Source organism: Corvus moneduloides, chromosome 4, assembly GCF_009650955.1.
Source record: "Corvus moneduloides isolate bCorMon1 chromosome 4, bCorMon1.pri, whole genome shotgun sequence".
In the NCBI taxonomy this organism is placed as follows: Eukaryota; Metazoa; Chordata; class Aves; order Passeriformes; family Corvidae; genus Corvus; species Corvus moneduloides.
Genome location: NC_045479.1, coordinates 69,057,103 through 69,077,471, shown reverse-complemented (window position 1 = coordinate 69,077,471; position 20,369 = coordinate 69,057,103). Strand labels below are relative to the sequence as shown.

The window sequence follows — 20,369 nt, the reverse complement described above, 5'->3', positions numbered from 1 at the left end:
AAAAGGGCAGGGAGAGATCACTTACCAGCTACCATCACAGACAGAACATTCCTGACTTGAGCAAATTAATTCATTACCAATCAAATCAGAGTAGAATAATGGGAAATGAAACCAAATCTTAGAAACACCTTCTCCCCACTCCTACCTTCCTCCAGGCTTAACTTTATTCCTGAATTCTCCACCTCCTGTTCCCCACTGGTGCAGGAGGGGAATGGGGGTTGCAGTCAGTTCATCACACATTGTTCCTGCAGCTCCTTCCTCCTCAGGGTTGAACTCCTCACGCTGTTCCTCTGCTCCAGCATGGGGTCCCTCCCACAGGAGGGAGTTCTTCACCAGGTCCTTCAATGTGGATCCCTTTCCACAGGCTGCAGCACTGCACAAATTGCTCCAGTGTGGGTCTGTTCCATAGTGTTTCCTTCAGGAACAGGCTGCTCCAGAGTGGGTCCCCCACAGGGTAACAAGTATTGACAGCAAACCTACTCCAGTGCAATCATGTCTCCACAGGTCCTGCCAGGAGCACTGCTTTCCCATGGGGTCACAGCCTTCTTTGGGCATCCACATGCTCTGGTGTGGGCTCCTCCAGGGGCTGCAGGTGGATCTCTGCTCCCCATGGACCCCCATGTGCTGCAGGGCACAGCTGCCTCATCGTGGGCTGCACCAGGGGCTGCAGGGGAATCTCATCTCCGGTGCCTGGAGCAGCTCCTGCCCCTCCTTCTCCACTGACCTTGGTGTCTGCAGAGCTGTTTCTCTCACACATTCTCACTCCTCTCTTCTCTAGCTGCAGTTGCCATTGCACAGGGTTTTTTCTCCTTCTTAACCATGTTACCCCAGAGGTGCTACCACTGTCACTGATGGGCTCAGCCTTGGGCAGTGATGGGTCCATCTGGCATTGGCTCTGTAGGACACAGGGGAGGCTTCCAGCAGCTTCTCACAGAAACCACCCCTGTATCGCCCCCACTACCACACAAACCCAATATAGTTTTATAATGGAACCATTATACAAGAAATACCCAGGTCTGTTGAGCTCTGACAGAGATTTTTGTTCAAAGCAGTGGCAGCCAGTACCTCCCATCAGGGTACAGCAATGCTCTGAAGTGGGGTGGAGGCGAAAGAGAAGTCTTCAGAGTGAGACATTTTATTAAGGAAAGGCTAAGAATATCACATCTCTGTCAAGTGTTTAGTCACACAAATTATAGTAAGATCAAAAGGTATAATTTATGCAGTACAATTCTCTTAATTGGCACAGACCCTGGTGGAGCCTAAAAGGTGCCACTTGAACGATTGTCCTGATTATTGGAGACTCATAGGAATAGGCTTTTCAAATCTACATAAGAGGTGGAAGGATACTGGGGTCATCATCTTTATCCTCCTCTGTCAATGCTGGATAATTCCCTGCAGTATTCTTCCTATTTCTAAATTACTCATGTGATAAGGTTTCTGCCATCTTCCTTGAAGATTGTTTCCCAGTCTAATAGATTTCATTACTAATTTACTATAAAGTGTACTCTGCTTAAATTCCCCACTTTTCCACAATTTACATACCAACCCTTATTATTGCTCCGAAATTAAGCCCTCTCCTCTTTACTGTTGCTTTGGGGTGTTAATATGACACCACCAGTCACATCTTCATCCACCATTTTACCAATCAAAACATTACACAATGTCTAAGAAATTATTGCTGGTGATTCCGGGTGCCCCCCCCCCCCCCCCATTTTTCTAGTGACTTGTCTTCTGTACCTTGAGGGGCCTGATTAAGCCCTTTAAGTTGTTTGTGAGCTGTTCACCTGGAAACTGGGGAACTGGGATAGCTAATTGTGCAGAAAACATGGCCTGACTCTCAGTCCTGATGGGCTGTCACTGCTCAGGTTGACACAAGCTGGGCATGTGGAAGATGAACAGGGCTCTGAACCCTGCCATGCTTTCAACTTCCAGCAGAAAATTTACTTTTTTGGAATGTCTGAAAGATATGCTAGCACTGTTAACTTCAACATAACTCATGTAAGAGCCATGCTGAGAAATAGAAGCAATGGAGGGAAGCTGTAACTCAGGAGTTTGTCCACCATCGAATCAGAGTAGTACAACTCCTTATGCAGACAACACTCTTTGCATGGATGAGGGATGCCATTTTCTGCACAGCTAGCAATCCCATCTGAAATTTCCTCTTTAACAGCCATCCCAGTTAAATTACTCTGTTACTTATCAGGATGTAGAATTGCTGTAACTTAAAAAAAAGTGACTCTGCTTCCTGTGTGAAGAAAAACGTTGCTAGGAACAAATGCTTTTGTTTCTTCATGAAAGATGTCTGGATGAAGTATTTTTAGTCACTCTGGATGTGCTGCTGTTCATCTCTTGTGGAGTGACTGGAGTGACTAGAGGAGGAGGGTGGAAGCAAGGAGCATCGCAGTCCATCTTTCTACCACAGCCTAAGGGACAAAGCCTGTAATTGTACAGAGGGTTATTATAGAATCATTTAGGTTGAAAAAGACCTGTTTTAAAATGCAGTTAATCAGGGTTCTCTGCTCACTCTGTATAAGCAAAACACTTCTGATATGGTGTGGTCATGCTGAAGACCCTGGTCAGAGAGAGTGGGTTTCCTCGCAGACTGCTTTTGCCAGTGGCCAGCTCGCAAGGATACTGGTCAAATAGGTCCCACACTGCCAGCCTCAGACACTCACAGCAGAAGCACAGGTGTCAAGGAGGACGAGCACAGAGGCTCTCAGGAGCACGGAGCTGTAGTACTTGCCAGTAGCAGGCTGCATGCGAGTCCATTTGACTGTGCAACCCTTGTGCTGAAGTGATCCTGATGCCAAAGTCGTGTTTCTTTGTCCTCAGTCCCATTTGGTGAAGTGCCGAGCTGCATGCACTGCTGTCGTTGTCAGTGTCGTATAATACCAACAACTTTCGGAAAGCACTAATGAACAAGTGCAATTTCTTTTCTCTATTGTTGGGTTTTTTGTAAAGTTGCTCAAATGCTCTCAGGTATGGCGGCCCTGAACGGAGGACTCGGCGCAACAGGCCTGACGAACGGCACGGCCGGCACGATGGACGCGCTCACCCAGGCCTACTCAGGAATCCAGCAGTACGCGGCCGCCGCGCTGCCCACCCTCTACAGCCAGAGCTTGCTGCAGCAGCAGAGCGCCGCGGGCAGCCAGAAGGAAGGTAAGCGCCCTCGCCGGCAAGCCCAGGCCAAGCAGTGCCACGCGTCCGCTTCCTCATGGAGGCTTCGTGGAAGGCCTCGAGCAGTCTAATCTGTGATTTCTTTTTCCTCCAGTTTTCTCCTGCTTAGCACTGTCACCTTCTTTAACTTCTAATGTGTTTCACTTTTCAACCGTCTGTCCTTCAAGTTATACTTTGCCACCCATCCTTCCTTATAGAAAAGCATTTACCAACTCCCATATAAAAAGGTGCTGCTAACAAAAATCATCCCTCTGTGGATGCAATTTTGTCTTCTGATTTCCATTTTCTGTCATAGTGGAGTTAATCTGATTAAGTTTAAGGTTTTGAGCTAATGACAAGATCCGTTTTCACTTTGAGTGGTTCTTTGCTTAATTGTGGGTCTTGTGGGGAAGCAGCTAAGTGAATGATTGCCCCCCCTCTCCCCACACCAACAGCAAGTAAACGTCAGGAAGTTATTGCTAAGAATAAATGAATACTAATTACAAGGTGTTTAGGAAAAAGGAGGTTACCCTTTTCCCCTCTTCCGTTCCCCTTCATACTTCCCAGGCATTTTTGGGGGGTTGCTTCTCTTTTCATTGCTTTCTCTCATCCTAATTTCCAGCTAATTCTACAAAGACAGGAAAATACTGCATGCTTTCTAAGACTGTATCTATGTTGTCACTACTGTTCTTGCCAAGGATCAGCTTTGGAAATAAACCTAGTATAATATCCTCAAGAGAAATCTTTTTTATCCTCTTTTGAAATGGTATCTGGTACTGTTATGGGATGTGTTTCCTAGGAAGACAAATTTGGCATTCCTCCAATTGGTTATTGTATAGGAACACTGGAGTTAAAATGTATATTTTCTCTGAAGTCTTTTCTTCATTTGCTGCTAACAGCTTGGATTATTTAAAATGAAAGGGGGATTTTTTTAAATCTTTTTTCTATATTTTTTTGTGTTCTGCATTTATCGTTCACCTCAGGCCTTTTGCTCAGTGACAATAGACTATTTGACACCAGAAAAAAATTGTTGTTTTGGTGTCATTGCAAGATACATAGTGAAGGAGAGTTTGATTTTTTTTCTAACTATTTAATTTTTTTCCTGTTCAGAAGCATTCAAATCAGCTTTAGGTTTATTTTTTATTTTTATGAATTGGCATCATCCTTTTTAAAATACAGTATTTTTGTTACATATCTTGTATCTGTTAGTAAGCAGTTAAGTTCAATTGAGTGAATTCCACTACTGAATACCAACAGCAATGTTTTGTCTCTTACCATGATTTCTGATGGAATGGTGAAGAGTCTGGAGTGCTTGAGGACAAGCAAGTACCAGAGAAAAATGCTGTATAAATATTAAATTCTGAAGCACAATGAACTGCCTTGTGCATATGTTCTTAAATATTATTTAGTATTTTTTCCCTACTTTTAAAGAATATTATTTGCTGAAAATGATAGTTTACTTGTGACAAGGAGAAAAAGTTCCAGGACACAAGTTTTTTTCATCTTTTTTTTCCCCCTCCTCCCCAATTTTTTTTTTTTTTTTTTTTTTTACCTAATTCATTTATCCCCTCTTTTTGGGCAAACTTTGCTACCTTTTGCTTCAGAGCAGCCAGCCTGATTCTGTGTGGGAGAGGTGAGGCTCTGTTGCAGAAGGAACTCTGTAAATCTGATGAGCGCTTTCCTCTTCCTGTCCAGAAAACCAAGGACATCACATCTGAGGCACGCTTATGTTCCATTAAGCAAGGGAGTACTTAATCAGGCTATTCTAGGTGTGTTTTTAGCAGAAATGCTTGTTCCATTTGTGTACCACTTATGCTGCTGGAGCCTGCATGGGAAGCCCATGTCTGGCTCCATCATATCTCACACTCTTCCTGGCATCCATTGTTCATTTCCAGTGTGTTGCTGTAAAGGCGGAATTGAGCTAGGGGAAAAAATTAACCTATTAGTGCTAGGATGCATGTTTTAACCTACAAATTTAATAATACATATCTCAAATTTTGTCTGTAAGAAAAATATTCAAAGCACCTTTGAGTTTACACCTTTCTTTGCAAACTGAACTTAGTGTAAAGCCACTTTAATTTCAACCCAACTACTTAATTTTGATCTATTTTAAAAGACTTACTTTACAAAGCTTCTTCCAGGAGACAGAGCTTTCTATGGGGAGTTCATATTTAAAAAAAAAAAAAAAAAAAAAAGAAAGCTCGTTTTGAAATGAGTCAGTACAAATTTAATTCTGAATGTCTTTTTCTCGCTGACTTCACTGACTTCCAAGTCACAAGGTGTGCTTTGTCTTATTATTTTTATTCCTATCTCCATCATTTTTTTGCCCTTTGAGTTTAAATCTGTGGTACTCAAATCTGAGCTCACCTCAATCCATTTCCAGAAGTTCGTGCAACTGGAACTAAACTGACAAACTCATGCAGGTGTTGGAAGCAGCAGAGGACTCCTTGTGGAGTTCTTGGAGTATTTTGAGAGCCAATACATTTTGTACCTGCTTTCCTACCCCTAATTATACTGAAAGACACTCATGTAAATTGAAGAAATAGAATGAATTTAATTACTTCTGTAGTAGAGTTATGAAATAAACACTTCTCAAAGTAAATACTTTTCAAGATGGGGTGCTCTAAAGAGCTGCATTTCAGCTGTGCTGCTTTGATGATCCACTTGCTTTTGTTCCTTCAAAGTGGGAAAGTGAAATGCTTTCTGACCATCAACTTCAGTAAGTATTATGGAAAAACAGATTAAATGTAGCACTTGTAATAGCTGTTTTCATACTTCCTTTTTTTTATTTATTTATTTTATTTTCCTAAAGGTCCAGAAGGGGCAAACCTCTTTATTTACCACCTCCCCCAGGAGTTTGGAGACCAGGACATTCTGCAGATGTTCATGCCTTTTGGAAATGTTATCTCTGCTAAAGTCTTCATTGACAAACAGACCAATTTGAGCAAGTGCTTTGGTATGTCAAATTTAGTAAATCAAATAGTAAAAACCACATGCACTGTACTGAAAAGGGGCCAGGAAAGAAAATTAACAGCAATGTGAGAAATGTCATACTGGAAACTCATTCCAAAAATAATGGACGGTTAATCCTCAAATGAGCAGGAAGATACACAGACAAACTACTTCTAACTAAAAATTGGATATGAAAAAAAAAACAATAATAATCTTCCAGTCTGACATCTCGCATGAATGTGTCAAGTACATGAAACTAATTATGCCCTATGTGGGGGAATGTCATTTAGTATACTATTAAATTGCCTTATTATGGATACCTAATTATTCTCTATTGTATAGCTGAGCCACTTTAAAAAGCTCTATGTTTAACCCATTACTTCTACATTACAGGAATTTCTTTCTTCTGAATTAAGTACAAGATTTTGCAATTAGTGACTGAATGGTGTGTACACGTAGTTCAGAATATTTTGCAGACAGTTGATGCCTAGATATGCAGCTCCAGCTGTTGTGGATGGGTTCCAGTGTGTTATGGAAGGTGGCATCTCCCTTACCTTAGGGCAGAGATGAAGGGAGCCTCACAAGATCGGTGTCAAGTTTCCCAGAGAATACTTTGAGCTGTCAGAAAATTAGATCACAGCAGAGGAGGAGATGATATGTTGGTATAAAAATAGTTTTCAGGTTGATTAAGAAGGCTGATGTCTTTGGAATAGCAGAGACGCACCAGTTCAGTGCTTTGATGAAATGGAGCAGAGAATGTAAGCGAGTGGCAAACTTTTAAAACGTTGTTCTAATAATTATGGTCTTATACAAGACATGGGTTGGTTCTAGGAGGAGGAAAGAATCTCTTAAGCATGAGTTTTATAAGGGTTGACATAAAATATTGGCGCTTCCTTAAAAGTGGCAATTCTTTCCCAGAGTAAAGGAATGCAACTGTATATATGACAAAAGAGGATTGGATAGTACACTTAGAAAGTTGATTCCGTTCATAGAAAGAATGTGACATTCTTTCTGCATTTTCCCACAGTCTTTCAGTTCATTTTTGAAGCATTCACCTCTTTGGGCTTAACAAAAAGTTATTCATATCTAGACCTGTATAGTCCAGCCTGTTTCTACAATGGGTTAAAGCAGTCCCTGAGGCTCCTGCAAATTTGAAAAGTGGAGTTGAAATGGACTCCCCATTGATCTGGAGCCAGTTCTGTTAGTATGTTGGGGTTACAAAATCGTTGTTGAGGTCTCCAGGAATCTTGATGAAATGTCAAATCAAGCTACATTAATCGAAATGCAGCAATTGTGGTGACTGCTGAAAGAATGTAAATTAGTTTGGGCAGGTGGCTCAATTCAAATCAGCTCATTTCCCTCACTTGCATTTTGTGCATTTTCTTTTACTCTTTGATTACCTTCTTACACATTTGCCTGGGTTTGTGGGACACCATTGCCTAACTTAGAGTGATACACCAAGGTTATCTTCTTTGAGGGAAAATGGAGGTATCAACACCCAGTCGATGGAGGAATCCTCTGTATTTTTAGTTTTAGGCAGCTATTTCCATTTCTCATTCTTCCTTCCCAGATACACTGCATCCAGGGAGGGAGCTCTGCTTTAAAAATAAAAAGTAGAAGTGGCAGATGAAGCTGAGTTTTCTGATTCGGTGGATGACTACTTCATGATGTTGCAAATCACAGGCAAAGCCAGAATTAGTCCTGCTAGCTTAATGTACTGGCATACTCTGTATGTACCTCCTCAGCTTTATTAGCAAGAATCGTCTATTTGTTGTTTTGGTGCCATATTTGTGTTTCAAAAAGCTTTATTATTTTCTCTGTCCTCCCACCCAAAACCTAGGACAATAGTGCTGCTGAAGAACCCATTTCTCTGCTGAATCATTAATGGTCAGTTAATCATTAATGGTACAGTTTGGGTTTGGGTTTTTTAGTTGTTGGTTTGGTTTGGTCTTTTTGCCAATAGTAATAGTAATATTAATAGTCATAGTAATAGTAATAGTTTGCGCATGCTTAGGGCTTCCCACTCTGGAGTTTCCAATCTCCTGCCCAAAGGAGGAGGAAGTCAAATTACAGAGGAGAACAGGTTGAACATCCAAAAAGTATAAAAATTGTCCAAGTCTGTCCACTGGCAGACATAGGAAGGGAAAGTTCATTCTGAGTGAGTCACAAGGCAGTGATATACAGTGATGAATCTCTATGTAAAACTGCTTCTCAAAATGAAAAATTCCTTTTCTTTGCAAAAAAAAGGACTTTGGCATGTTTTCTTTTCTTGTCCAACCCAAAATGAATGCTCGAAGTATTAAAGGGTGATGAGGATGACAGGACAGTCTGTTTACATCTGGAAGTGCTCTTCCATGAGTTCTCATGGGCTCCATGAGCTTTAGTTGATTCAGCAGACAAAGGGTTTCAGTCTTCAAGCTTATCTCTTGCCTTTCATAAACCTTAGAATAAGAAAAATTAGGTATGTAAAAGTAAGGCAGAGGAGGGGGGACCCAGTTACATCAGTGCAGAAATGCAGCTGGCCTTACAGCAAAATTGCTACTCAAATGATTAAAAATATTTATCCTGATTATATAGATACCCAAAGATCTAAAACAAAAATCAGAATTGTCTTGACAGGGTTGAGAATTGATAAGAAACATCATCCCAACCTCATGCAACCTGTGGTTTAAAATTCAGACAAAAAGTGATGAATGGGTCCAATCAGAAAAATACAAATAAAGAGAAGAAATGCCAGATTCCTCAGTAAGCTTTATAAATGAAGGTTATCAATAAGGAAGAAGATGAGAGCGTAACAAGCTAATGTAGGTATTGCGTTCAGTGTAAAGAGACAAATTGTGAATCAGAATAACAATTGAATGATAGGGGCTGATTCCAGCGATGCAGCACAGAGGTTATATCTTTGAATTGCTGTCTGAGTCAAGGAAGCTGTTAAAGAGATACAGAATGAGGTAACTGGTCTCACCTCCCTGGAAGGTAAGGTAAGCATAGCCTGAGCTAATTGTCCTTCTACCATCATTGGAGGTGTCTAATTTGGTGACATGGATGATGGGTGGAAAAGCCACCTCTGGGTGTGCTTCCTTCTCTTCATTCATCATCCACAGGTGCCATCTAAGTGACCAGTTTAGATCACTTGCTTAACTTCCAGGTGGGTAAAATTAGGTAAGAAGGAAAGGAACTACAGTGATGAGCAGTTCATAGCAGTAGACTGTTCTGAATGCACTTAGGACAATAAAGTGAAGCTCAGGGAAGCTGTAGAGGGAAATGCTGAATTGTCAAGGTAGGTAGGAGTAACTACATCTCAGCTGCGGAGCATTTGCCTGGACAGTGCTACAGCTGCCTTCCAGTTCGTGGTAGCTCCCTTTTCTATCCCTGAGGGAATCCTAGAGCTGATAGAAGGAGACACAAGATAATGATCTTGTCTACAAGATCTACAAGAAGTAGACCTAAGATAATGATTGGAGTCATGTGAACAGACAGGATCTCCTAGCAAACAATGGGAGGAAGAGAGGAAGAGAGGAAGAGAGGAAGAGAGGAAGGAAGGAATTCGGAATTCGGAAGGAATTCGGAAGGAATTCGGAAGGAAGGAAGGAAGGAAGGAAGGAAGGAAGGAAGGAAGGAAGGAAGGAAGGAAGGAAGGAAGGAAGGATGGATTTGGCAATAACTAAGAGGGAATGATCTAGGCGAGAAAGTGAGGAAGTGACAAGTTACTAAAACCAAGGAAGGTATGGAGGAACATTTATTATCCCTTAAGGTGGTAACAAATAACCAACCACAGAACAAAATGGAGAGAGCATATTGGCTTTGGCCAGGAGAAGGTCTGCTGAGATTTAAGTGAGAGGTGGTTTTGAGTGGAAGGAACAGAACTTAGCCTGAGTTGTCAGAGAAGAGTCTTAACTTAAATAGTTTGGTGAAGTTGATTTAAGGTGAAGCCACAGGGATGGTCTATGAAGGAGAGCAGCTGGACAAGGATACCTTGATAAGGGGGGAGGATTTTTTTCAGTGGGGAAGGTGTAGTAACACTCTGAAACTGCAACTGGAAGAGGGTAGCAGTGCAAGAACCAGAAAAGGATAGGTTAAAGTAATGGTAAAAAGAGGTTATGAGTCCAAAAAGTATACAGACACTAAGCACAAATGAATAAAGCTTGTTGGTGAAAGAGAAGCACTAAGAAGCCTGTGTGTTATGACTGAAGACAAAGTGTGTGGCATCCATGCTTTAGGAGAGTGAAGGGATACGTGTTAAGGCAAATTCAAGTGGAAAGAAGAGGGAGCATTTCAAAGCAGATGCGTAACAGCAGGCTGAGTACAGTAATAATTAGCCCGAGCTGAGGCAGAGCAGCAGTTAGGCAAGCTTTGCAATTACAAGTGGGAGGCCCAGATATGAAAATGAACTTTGAGCTTCCAGAATCAGGGAGATTCGAGTATATTATGAACAGAACATTTTCAGTCTCCCAGGGAAAAGAAATCTGAGCCAGGCCAGCCATTCTGAATTACCCAAGCAAGCATCATCCTCCTAGTTAGTGCTCACAACCGAGGAGCAGAAGATCTGGAGTTCTCATCAAGCCCTGCCATTGTCTCTATGATACTGCTTAATTTTGATGTTTGCGTACCCCTTTAGGACCAAGAGACTGAATTAACTAACACTAGGGTACCCTGAGATCTTGAACTGGAAGGAGCTGTAAAATTACAAAATATTAATGTTGAAACTATCCTAGGCCAAGTTCAAGGAGATGAGTGTTCCATAGCACACATGAACTCACACCCAGGTCTGCCAGTGGGTTTAAGCAGTTTGGGGGTTGATTCTGTAACCAGGCTTGCTGTTTTCACTTCCCTTTTGCAGACTGGCCTAAATAGCACTTCCTAATAGAGTGGGAGGTATGTAGAAACTACACTGAAAAGTGTCACAGTAATAAATATCTTCAGTCTCTAAGGTAGGTAGATAAATAACAGAATGGAAACTGCATTGCACCAAAACTGGCCAACTGCATCCCAGCTAGTAAAGAAATATTATGAAGGTAAAGAGGAAGGCAGAAGGAAACAGGAGAGGAAATGGGATATGAAATGTGATCAAAGAACTAATTGAAAGCGAGGTAAATGTGTCGAATAAATAGCAATCATAAAATTCTAACAAAATGCCTTCTGACATTTGTTCTAACCTAGAGCTGACTTTCTTTCCCACCTCTGTTCTGTGTCTTGCAGGTTTTGTTAGCTATGACAATCCAGTCTCTGCACAAGCTGCTATCCAGGCTATGAACGGCTTTCAGATTGGCATGAAACGCTTGAAGGTTCAGCTGAAACGCTCCAAAAATGACAGCAAACCTTACTGATCTTAACCCCAGATGCTTACTGCTCTTATTTTAGCTTTCTTAGGGTAAGTCCCATGAGCAAACCTGTCCTCTGCAGGGGGGTTAAGAAAGAACATAGAGCCAACCTTCACCAAGAGACAGTTATTTTTACAGTTACCACTTCCATCTCCCCACTTGTCCTTATTACACTTGGCTCCCATTTCCTTGCCAAGTAATTACTGAGTTGTGTTACTGTATTTTGTTTTGCAGCATAATTTATCTCCTTTTTGAAACAAAAACAAACGTCTTGAAATTCCAAACAGCACACACACACACAAAAAAATGTGCAATTTAACTCTGTGAACCCTGGTGCCATTAGCACACAATAAAAGTTGTTTTCTATGGATGGATCGTATTTTACCAGGGTGGCACCAGCAGTTTATAGGTTAAACAAAATGGCCTCATGCCAGTTGAAGCACTTATTTTGCAACAAAAATTGAAACAAGTCTTTCCACTACATCAACTTGTTTTTTGAGAAGATCTGATTTTTTTTCGGTTGAAATCAACGTATTGTTATATATTAGTCTGATTTTACACTGGTCGTCTTTATATTTCATTTTTTTTTTAAGTTCTTGTTTTTTTGGAAAGGATTAATGTAAAAAAGATTTAGAGATCTGTTTCTAAAGCTACAGGGTTTAAAATAAAAAAAAATAAAATAAAATGAGTGACAATACTTGATGTTTCTTGAGAGATAAATTTAATAATAATAAAAAAAAAGAAAGCCACAGGCCTGTAAATTTTATTTGTAAAAAGCATTTCTATTTTTATACAAAATTTTTACTGCCTCAGAAATAATGGAATTTATTTATTGCCTATTGTTAACTTATTGGATACCTAAAGAGCAGCTCTCTATGCTAGCTAGATCCTTTGAAGTAGTCTCTAGAGTAATTGTGCCAAGAATGGGCGCTTTTTCACTGTTGAACCCTCCACCCTTTACAGTTCATGCTTTTATCCTCTTGTTTGTATTTGTCTGGTTATTTTGTTCGTAGTTTCCATTACCTAGTTTAAAGTTCAGTTGTCTGACCCTGTTTCCCCCCCTCTCCCTGTACCTTTCTGTTACATTTGTAGAAACTGGTTCTTTCCTCTCTTTTCTTCCCAAAGAGGAATCCATTCTCTCTGACTCCTTTCAGATGGATTCTTTTGGGTTTCCATTGTGTTCTTGTTGACAAGTATTGTAAGTTAATGCAAATTATGTGAACGGCTCATAGGCTCTACTGATAAAAGATTTGCATTAGTTTTCTCCTGCACCCATAAAAGTGATTTTGTTTGTGCTGCATAGATTCTGTGTAACTTTTTTTCCTCTTCCTTGTTTTTTCCCTAGACATCTCCATGCCCGTTAGCCCATCGTTTGCCTAGCATGTCCCTGTGGCGTCTCAAAAAAAAAAAGTTTCATCGTCCCGTCATTGTTTCTGATGTCTTTCTGACCTCACATCATATTTGGTTCTCCTACTGACCTAGTTTGACCTTTGAAATTTGCATGTGACCTCATCTAGCTATGAATTCTGGGAAGTCAATGTGAAAAAACATTGCTGCATTCATGCAAGACTGAAATTTATTATTAGATAAATTAATGATAGGATTTAAAAACAACCTGTGGCAAAATGTTTTTTCTTTCTTTCCTTTTTTGTTTTTTTAGTTTTGGTTTTTGGTTTTCTTCTTTCCTTGGAGTTTTTGTTTGGGTTTTTTTTGTTTTGGGTTTTTTTTTTCTTGGTTGGTTTTTTTTCATTTCGTAAAAAAAAAATAAAAAAAAAAAACAGACTTGAAAGTATTATACAGGGATTGGCATTCTGCCTGGTCACTGGTGACAATAGCAATATGTGTCCAGAGGCACAGAATGTTGGTTTCTAACAGACTACTTCCAAAACAGTTTGAGAAATAAAACTGTCTGATTTTAAGTCTCTAGAGGTCTGTAATAGTTTTTACATTTTTCAGGCAGTGTAAAGTTTTTTGATAAGGCCATTTTAGGTGGCTCACTTTCTCATTAAAGTATATATATAGAACCACTTTTTGTAGATTAGTATAAGAAAATATTTACCCTGTTTTAGGGCAAATGCTACCTACTTGTGTCACCTTTTGCTGAACTGACTCACAGTTAGACAATCCATGGTTTAATGCACATGAAATTACCTATATTTTATACTGTTTCAATGTACAGAAGAAAGGTTACTGTAAAATGTGTTACGTTGGTGCTTCTGTGAATTAAGTTGTGGTTTCATCATGAGTCTTATGGTCTTAAGTGTTCTATGTTTATAAAAAGACAAGTTTAAAATTGGTTTACTTGAACAACAAGAACAAAAAGAAGATTCAAAAAAAAAAACACAAAAAAAAGTTGTTTGCTTAAAAAAAAAAAATTTCATGTGAAAATGAAAAAATATTCCAGAATAAGTTTGTGTTGGCTTGTGACGCATTGATGTCATTTTTTTATTGTGAACAATTTAGGTGTGTTTGTGTTCAGCAAAATGTGATCGGTTTTTCTTTTAAAGAAAAAAAAATCAGTGAAACTATAGTGCCAAATTCCAAAGGTACTTTCTTCCTAGAGCTTCAGTGTGTTTCTTGTGTGAAGTAATTTGATAACATGGGTATTTTATTATGTGTTTTGTATAAATCCCTAATATTTAAAGAAAAAAAGAGGTTAAAAAGTTTGTTAACTTGCTATCCTGTGGTCTTGTTGCCTGAAATTGTTATTGTTTGTTATTTCTCTTTGATGTTTTTTGTAAAACATTGTATAAGTGCCCATGTTTCACTTTTTTAACCACTCTGCACACATCAATGCTGTGAAAGCAAACCTCACTATGTATTTTCTTCATATTGTATGGAAACCTCTAAGGTGAGAAAGTTTTGAACTTTTAACCCTTTCCACCCAGAGCTGTCTTGAGTGTTAATACCTTTTATACATTCACCATTTTGCTGTTTATTTTTATATATATATCTATATCTATAAATATATATATACTTAGTTTTTTGTGGTTTATTTAATACATGGTTGAAATCAGAACAATGCACAGGGCAGATCTGAAGGACAAAAATATTTTACTGCTGTCTAAATTTCTTCTGTATCTATAACTAAAATTATTTAAAACCGTAATTAACTTGTGGTTTTCCTTTTTAGATTTTGGGGATTTTGTCTTTTCTTAAAGAGCTTTTAATATGCTGCTGGAATATGCTATTCAGTATTAATAAAAGAAAAAGAAAACAATTCTTTAATTATCTATTGTGTGAGCCACTCCCAGCCAGGAGCGGTCAATCCACCATTTGAAAATCTTGAGGAGAAAAAAAATAAAAAAGATTAATAATATTTTTGTAATTTAAATAAATGAACTTTTGCTTAAATCAGATGCACTAGATCTTCCTGGGTGAAAATTCAGTGTGCACTGCAGTTAAACTACTTTTTATGGATAAAGTTTACATACACTGTAATGTTTGGTGTTATTTGCCATTATTTGTCACGGCAATATATTGGCTTACTCCTGCAGACACTCGTACAGAGAGGAGTAACTTTACTCGTACCAGTGGTCCATGGGAATATCTGTGTGACTGATGTGGGTGTTTGCTGGAGGAAGCTCTTTGTAAGGAACCAGAAAAGAAATGCTGGTAGCCCTTTTCACTGCCTTGTAAGTCTGATTAGGTTGCGTTTCTCCCACACAAACAGTGACCAACAACCCAATTCGGTTCTTTGCCACCGGTTTAGAGAATTCATTGCCAATCCAATGTGTGTGAGCAGCAGTAACTGCTACAGGTCATAAAGTGCCATACCTTCTTCCACTTCCTAGTTCTATCTGGTTATATCTGAAGCCACCTAAAATTAAAAATTAAGCCCTATATAAGCAACATCAGCTGGTGCACTCTCGTCTCTCATCCCCAACTTAAATGCTTCTTTATGTAGAGCCCTGGGATGGAAAGGACTAGCCTCTAGTGATGCAAAAAAAGTTTCCTTCTTATAGCACATGCACTTATAAATAAATGATCTATACTTTTCTCATGTTTTTACTACTGCTGGGGCCTTCCTACACCCTTTGAGGGCTATTTTGTACTACTTGCAGCAACTGTGCGTATTCAAAGTATCATCTCACGTACGTTATATTATATATATGTACATATATATATATAATATGAGATCATCATTTGGATTGTTTAGAGACTGTTTCACTAATTTTTCTCATTGTACCCACCGTCTAAATTTCCAAAGCTTTTGTAGATGCCCTGGTGTGTCCTGTGGGTTTTCCAGTCCAGTTAGAGCGGTGATGCCTCTGGTCCTTGGGCAGTGTAACTCGGCACCAGGCTGCCCTGAATTACTCCACGGGACATTGGCTTAGCAGTGGGAGAGGAGCAATGTTTCTGTACTTCCAGTCAACTGAGATGAGTCATTGCTTAGAAAAAGTGTCCATCTCTGGGAAAATAAATAAATAAATAAATAAATAAATAAAATTCAAATACAAAACCAAAAACCCAAACATATGCCTTCTGGGAGGCAAATTATCTACCAGTTCTCTTTCAAAATAATGAAAGGAAAAAGCTGCAAGGGTGCAAGGGCCTAATAAGAGAGGAAGTAAAACAAGGGAAATTGCTTTACAAAATTCTAATCAAAAGACTAGACTAGTTGTTTTTTCAAACAAATTAGCTAATTGCAATGAAATGGCAGTCCTCAAAGGAGTAACAAGTTCATCTTTCTTTCACCATAGGGGTTACAGTTCCTTGGCTTGTGCTACTCTGAAATCATTTTACTGTTTCTGTTTTTATGATCTTAAGTGCTAATTAACAAAAGGAAAAAAATATCCTGTAGTTTCATTACCTTTTTGGATAATGTCATACAAAAAAAAAAAAAAAACAAACCTATGTATTTGTGTTTTTTTCGTGCTGTGGGAATTGTTGTTTGTAGATTAATAATACTATCATTTTGTTTAGAATTACAAACTAGTTTTTAACTATTGTCTGAGAAAAGCCAAAGTTAATGCAATCTAGTGGAAACTGTAAGACCATTTGAGTATTGTTTCTGTTTTATTGATGCATTTGGATTTTGTTGTTTGATGGAATTTGAGCCAAAAAAAAAAAAGAACAAAAAAAAAGCAAAAAAAAAAGCAGGCTTTCCTATTTCTACAACTTGATTGTACTTATGCATTTTGTACCAGTGGAACTTTTTATACTGGAGATTAAAAAACAAATGGAAATTTTTGTGGCTTACTCTCGTGGGCCCCCTCGATCATGACTGATTTTCAAGTTTGATTTCTGGATGGTAGAAAGAGAGTTGGTTTTGTTTCGAGAATTCAAAACTTTGGCTTGATTTCTTTTTTTCCCTTTGCTTATATCTAGTGTTTAGAATTTTGTCTTAACAAAAGCGGTAAGTTTCACTTTTTATTCTGTATCGTGCAGTTACACAATAAGGTAATTAGAATTAGGAGTACTCGGTCACTTTGCGTGGATAAATGTATTAGTTAAAACGTTAGGGGTTTGCTTTTTTGCTGTTTAGATCAGAGTTTTTTCTGATTCTTCTGTCCTCATTGTGAACATAACCGTGTAGTTGAAACAGTCAGACTTATTTTTGTAACGTATGTTATTGTGTGATGCAGTTTTTTGCTTCTGTCTCCAATATTAAACCATTTTCCTAATACTTGTCTCTCTACTTTGTGTGTTGTATTGTTGGTGGTCATTCTGTGTTGGTAATACATCTGCACACCTCACTGTTTCACGTGCCTGTTTTTTTTTTTCTCTATTTGTTGGTTGTGTACAAAAGATACAGTCGATTCCACCTAAGTGAATAGCTGATTGGGGGGCAAAAGAGGATTTGTACATTTTAGACATGTTCTGGTTTCTTTGATTTTTTTTTTTTTTTCCCTCTCTTCCTCCCCCTAGTCATGCCTTATCACTTGGATAATCTCTTGGAGCAGGAAGCATTTTAAATGAGTTTCCTGCAAAGTCCTATTAAAGGTAGTTTTTGTTAGCCTTCAAACTGCAAAACCTTCTGCACACAAACACACAGAAGCCACCGGAAAAGATTTTTTTTTTTTGCTGTGACATTTCAGTCAGTCTGGAAAGTGTGGATTATGGAGATCATTTCTTCCTAGTTGTTAAAAAAAAAAATAATACTCTGCCACTACTTCACAGAAGCATATGAAACATTCAAGAAGAGGAGGATATAGCCTTGGGATTTCTTCCAAACTGCACAGTAATCTGATGGCATATGGCGTTACTCAAACTCTCCCTAGAAACTAATCACGTCTTAACTAGGGCTGGGAGAGCCTGCAAAATCCTACCAGGTGATCAAGCTTGTTATGTGCAGTTATACATATAATTCTTTTAAAAATATAACAAAATCCAAGTGAGCACAGGAAAACTTTCTACTAAAGCCAGTGGAAGTAAAAAAAAAAAAAAAAAAGATAAAAATAAAAAGAAGGAGAAATAAATGATGGAAAAAGATTCCCCCGTTGTTCCAATGGGTGATATTTTTGCTGTGGGCTTACAAAGCAGATCATTCTCAGCATTGGCTGATAGTATTACACAAATCTCAAAAGGGACTAAAGAAATACCATAGCACTTTTTTTCTCATTATTTTTTACAGTTGGCTCTTCACTTTTTTATTCTTTCATTTCCTATAATTTTTTCCTCCTCACAAGAATCTCTCTGCTCTCCCCCAACCGGTGTCTACCACGATGAAATAAAAGCTGCAAAAGAAAAATCTATGTTGTTCTGGTTTACAGAAAGTCTCTTCTCTCCTCTGATTGCAGATACTAAGCCTACAATTTGGAGAGGGGGGAAAAAAAAAAACAAAACCAAGCAAACCAAACCTAAGGAGGAGAGAGAAGCACTGGCGAGTGCTCTCTGGAATTCAAGCCATACGCCCCCATCCCTTTCCTTTGTCCCACTTTCTGTAATGCTCAGGAATCAAAGACCACTTAAAAGTGCTCTTATGAGACCCAAACGACACTCCTCCCTCTTGTCTCCTCTCCCCTGGTCTTTCTGGCGCTCTGGCTTTGGCTCACACACACACACACACAGCCCCATCAATACCGTCCGACAAGGTCCTGGCGCACTGGGTGTATCCGTGTGGTGTCAGCAGCAATGTTGGTTCCTGCGTTTGGAAGAGTTTTGAAATTTTCTGGTGGCTTGTGAGTTGGCCTGGTTGTTACTGCTCGATCTATTTTTCTAAATTTTTTTTTTTTTCTTTTTTTCACTTTTCCGTTTCCATGAGAAGCAAACAAGTGATGAGTCTGGAGCCCCCAACAAGCTCCAGTGCCGTCCCACAGGGTCTGTTGTCAGGGGTCCAAACAGCTCTAGGTTTAATCTAAAACCACGGGAGCCTGTAGCAGAAAGCCGAGGCAGGAAAGCAGAACCCGATGGTCAGACTATATCCTGGGTCTTTGACACCTCTAGATTTTATCATCTCGATTTGGATAATTTTGACACCAGTGGATTCAATTAAGTAAGTCTTGACTTGCATGATGGATGAATCAGAATTGCTCTTTGGGTTTTTTTAGCTTGCTGTGGATATTTTCTTTTTTACTTTTCTCTTTTTTTTCCTCCAAACTTGGTCTTAGGAAAGAAACTAGAGCTTTGTGAAGGGTCTTTTCTTCCAAAAATACAGCTGAAAAAAAAAGACTTATACTGCAGTTAGGTTTCTTTTAAATACTCAGGGCTGAAAGATACAGGGTTTTCTTTCTTTCTTTTTTTTTTTTTTAATTTCAACAGTGGGGGAAAAATGAGTTCCTTAAAGCAATGCAGCTGAACAGTTTGTCCTGCTTAAACACATGCTTTTAATTTCAATTATGTAAGGCACCTTGCAGTGTTAGCAAAATGTCTCTTTGTTAGCTATATGTGTATCGCCATGGGAAATTACCAAACTGTCACAAGACTTGCTGATTAAAGAATAGCCTGCCAGAGTGTGTGTGCCTTTGCCCAGTGTGACTCTTAGGTATTAGGCTAAGGAAAACATTTTAACAAAATGTAGTGTGAATCATTCCTGATAAGTGAATAAAGCATTGTGACCAAGCAATCAGATTATTCACTTATCAGGAATCGACTGTACTGATAGTTTGCCTGATCGTTTTTGTTCCTCATCTCTGTTGTAGTTTCACTACTTTGCTGTGTTCTGTTTTTTCTCTCATGCTCTTAGCAAAATCACTGGGAATATCCCTTCGTGTGATCATGAAACGTGCTACTGAGTAACAAATAAAAAAAATTAAATATAAAAATGATATCTTAACAAAATCTATGCACTTGCTATCAGGAACACAATACTGGATGTGTCTTATATATATTGAACTATAATAGTATTCGATTTCTTAAATAAAGCTTAAGAAAGGATTCTGTTGTCTGTAAAATTTTATGAGCATTAAATGGAAAAAAGAAATGTTTCTAGGGTTGGGCACTTTTTGTTATATGAAATCTTCCTGGGTGCATGGTCTTTAACCATGCCCAGGCAAATGTTAACTAATTCGCTTGATATTTAATTAATAATGGAGACTTTGAAAATTAGGCTTTCTGAAATCTGTGGGGAGAAAAAGTCTTGCCATTCAGTGACTTGCAACAAAAGATTCTAAAATGCAGAAATTTTTATCTCTTTCTGTATTGCATAAGCAGATGAGTTTCGTTTTGCACTAAAATCAAAAAATAGCTATGTGAATCAGAAAATGCCATAAAACAATACAATACTGTACTTTTTGGTATATGACTTTTTTTCCTCCTGATTCTAGATAGGTTTAGAGTAAAAAATTAAAACCCATATGCTCAAAATGCCACAGATTCCACACTGGAGGTCAAAGCATCTTTTTGGGGAAGATGTGTGGCTTACTGTACATTTCCTGTATCTGAGCCTTCTCTTAAAAAAATCGTTTTCACATCAAAACCCATGAACTAAATGGGAATTGAATAGGTAAAACTGTTGAGTATGCTGAAAAAAATTATTCCTTCAATGGCTGTACATTT

General features: G+C 38.8%; 1 protein-coding gene across 18 annotated transcripts in view; it reads left to right on the top strand.

The window, feature by feature from the left end:
• The window catches only part of CELF2 (CUGBP Elav-like family member 2), a 550,002-nt gene extending 530,254 nt beyond the window's left edge, over nt 1-19,748 (top strand). For 11 of the 18 annotated variants that reach the window (XM_032105245.1, XM_032105237.1, XM_032105239.1 and 8 more), the window contains 3 exons: nt 2,962-3,159; nt 5,969-6,112; nt 11,308-19,748. In XM_032105245.1, the coding sequence (XP_031961136.1) occupies nt 2,962-3,159; nt 5,969-6,112; nt 11,308-11,435 (470 nt within the window). In that variant the 3' untranslated portion in view covers nt 11,436-19,748. The remainder of the gene's footprint in view (nt 1-2,961; nt 3,160-5,968; nt 6,113-11,307) is intronic. The other 7 variants (XM_032105238.1, XM_032105240.1, XM_032105244.1 and 4 more) reach the window with 3 other exon arrangements.
• The last annotated feature ends 621 nt before the right edge of the window (nt 19,749-20,369 follow it).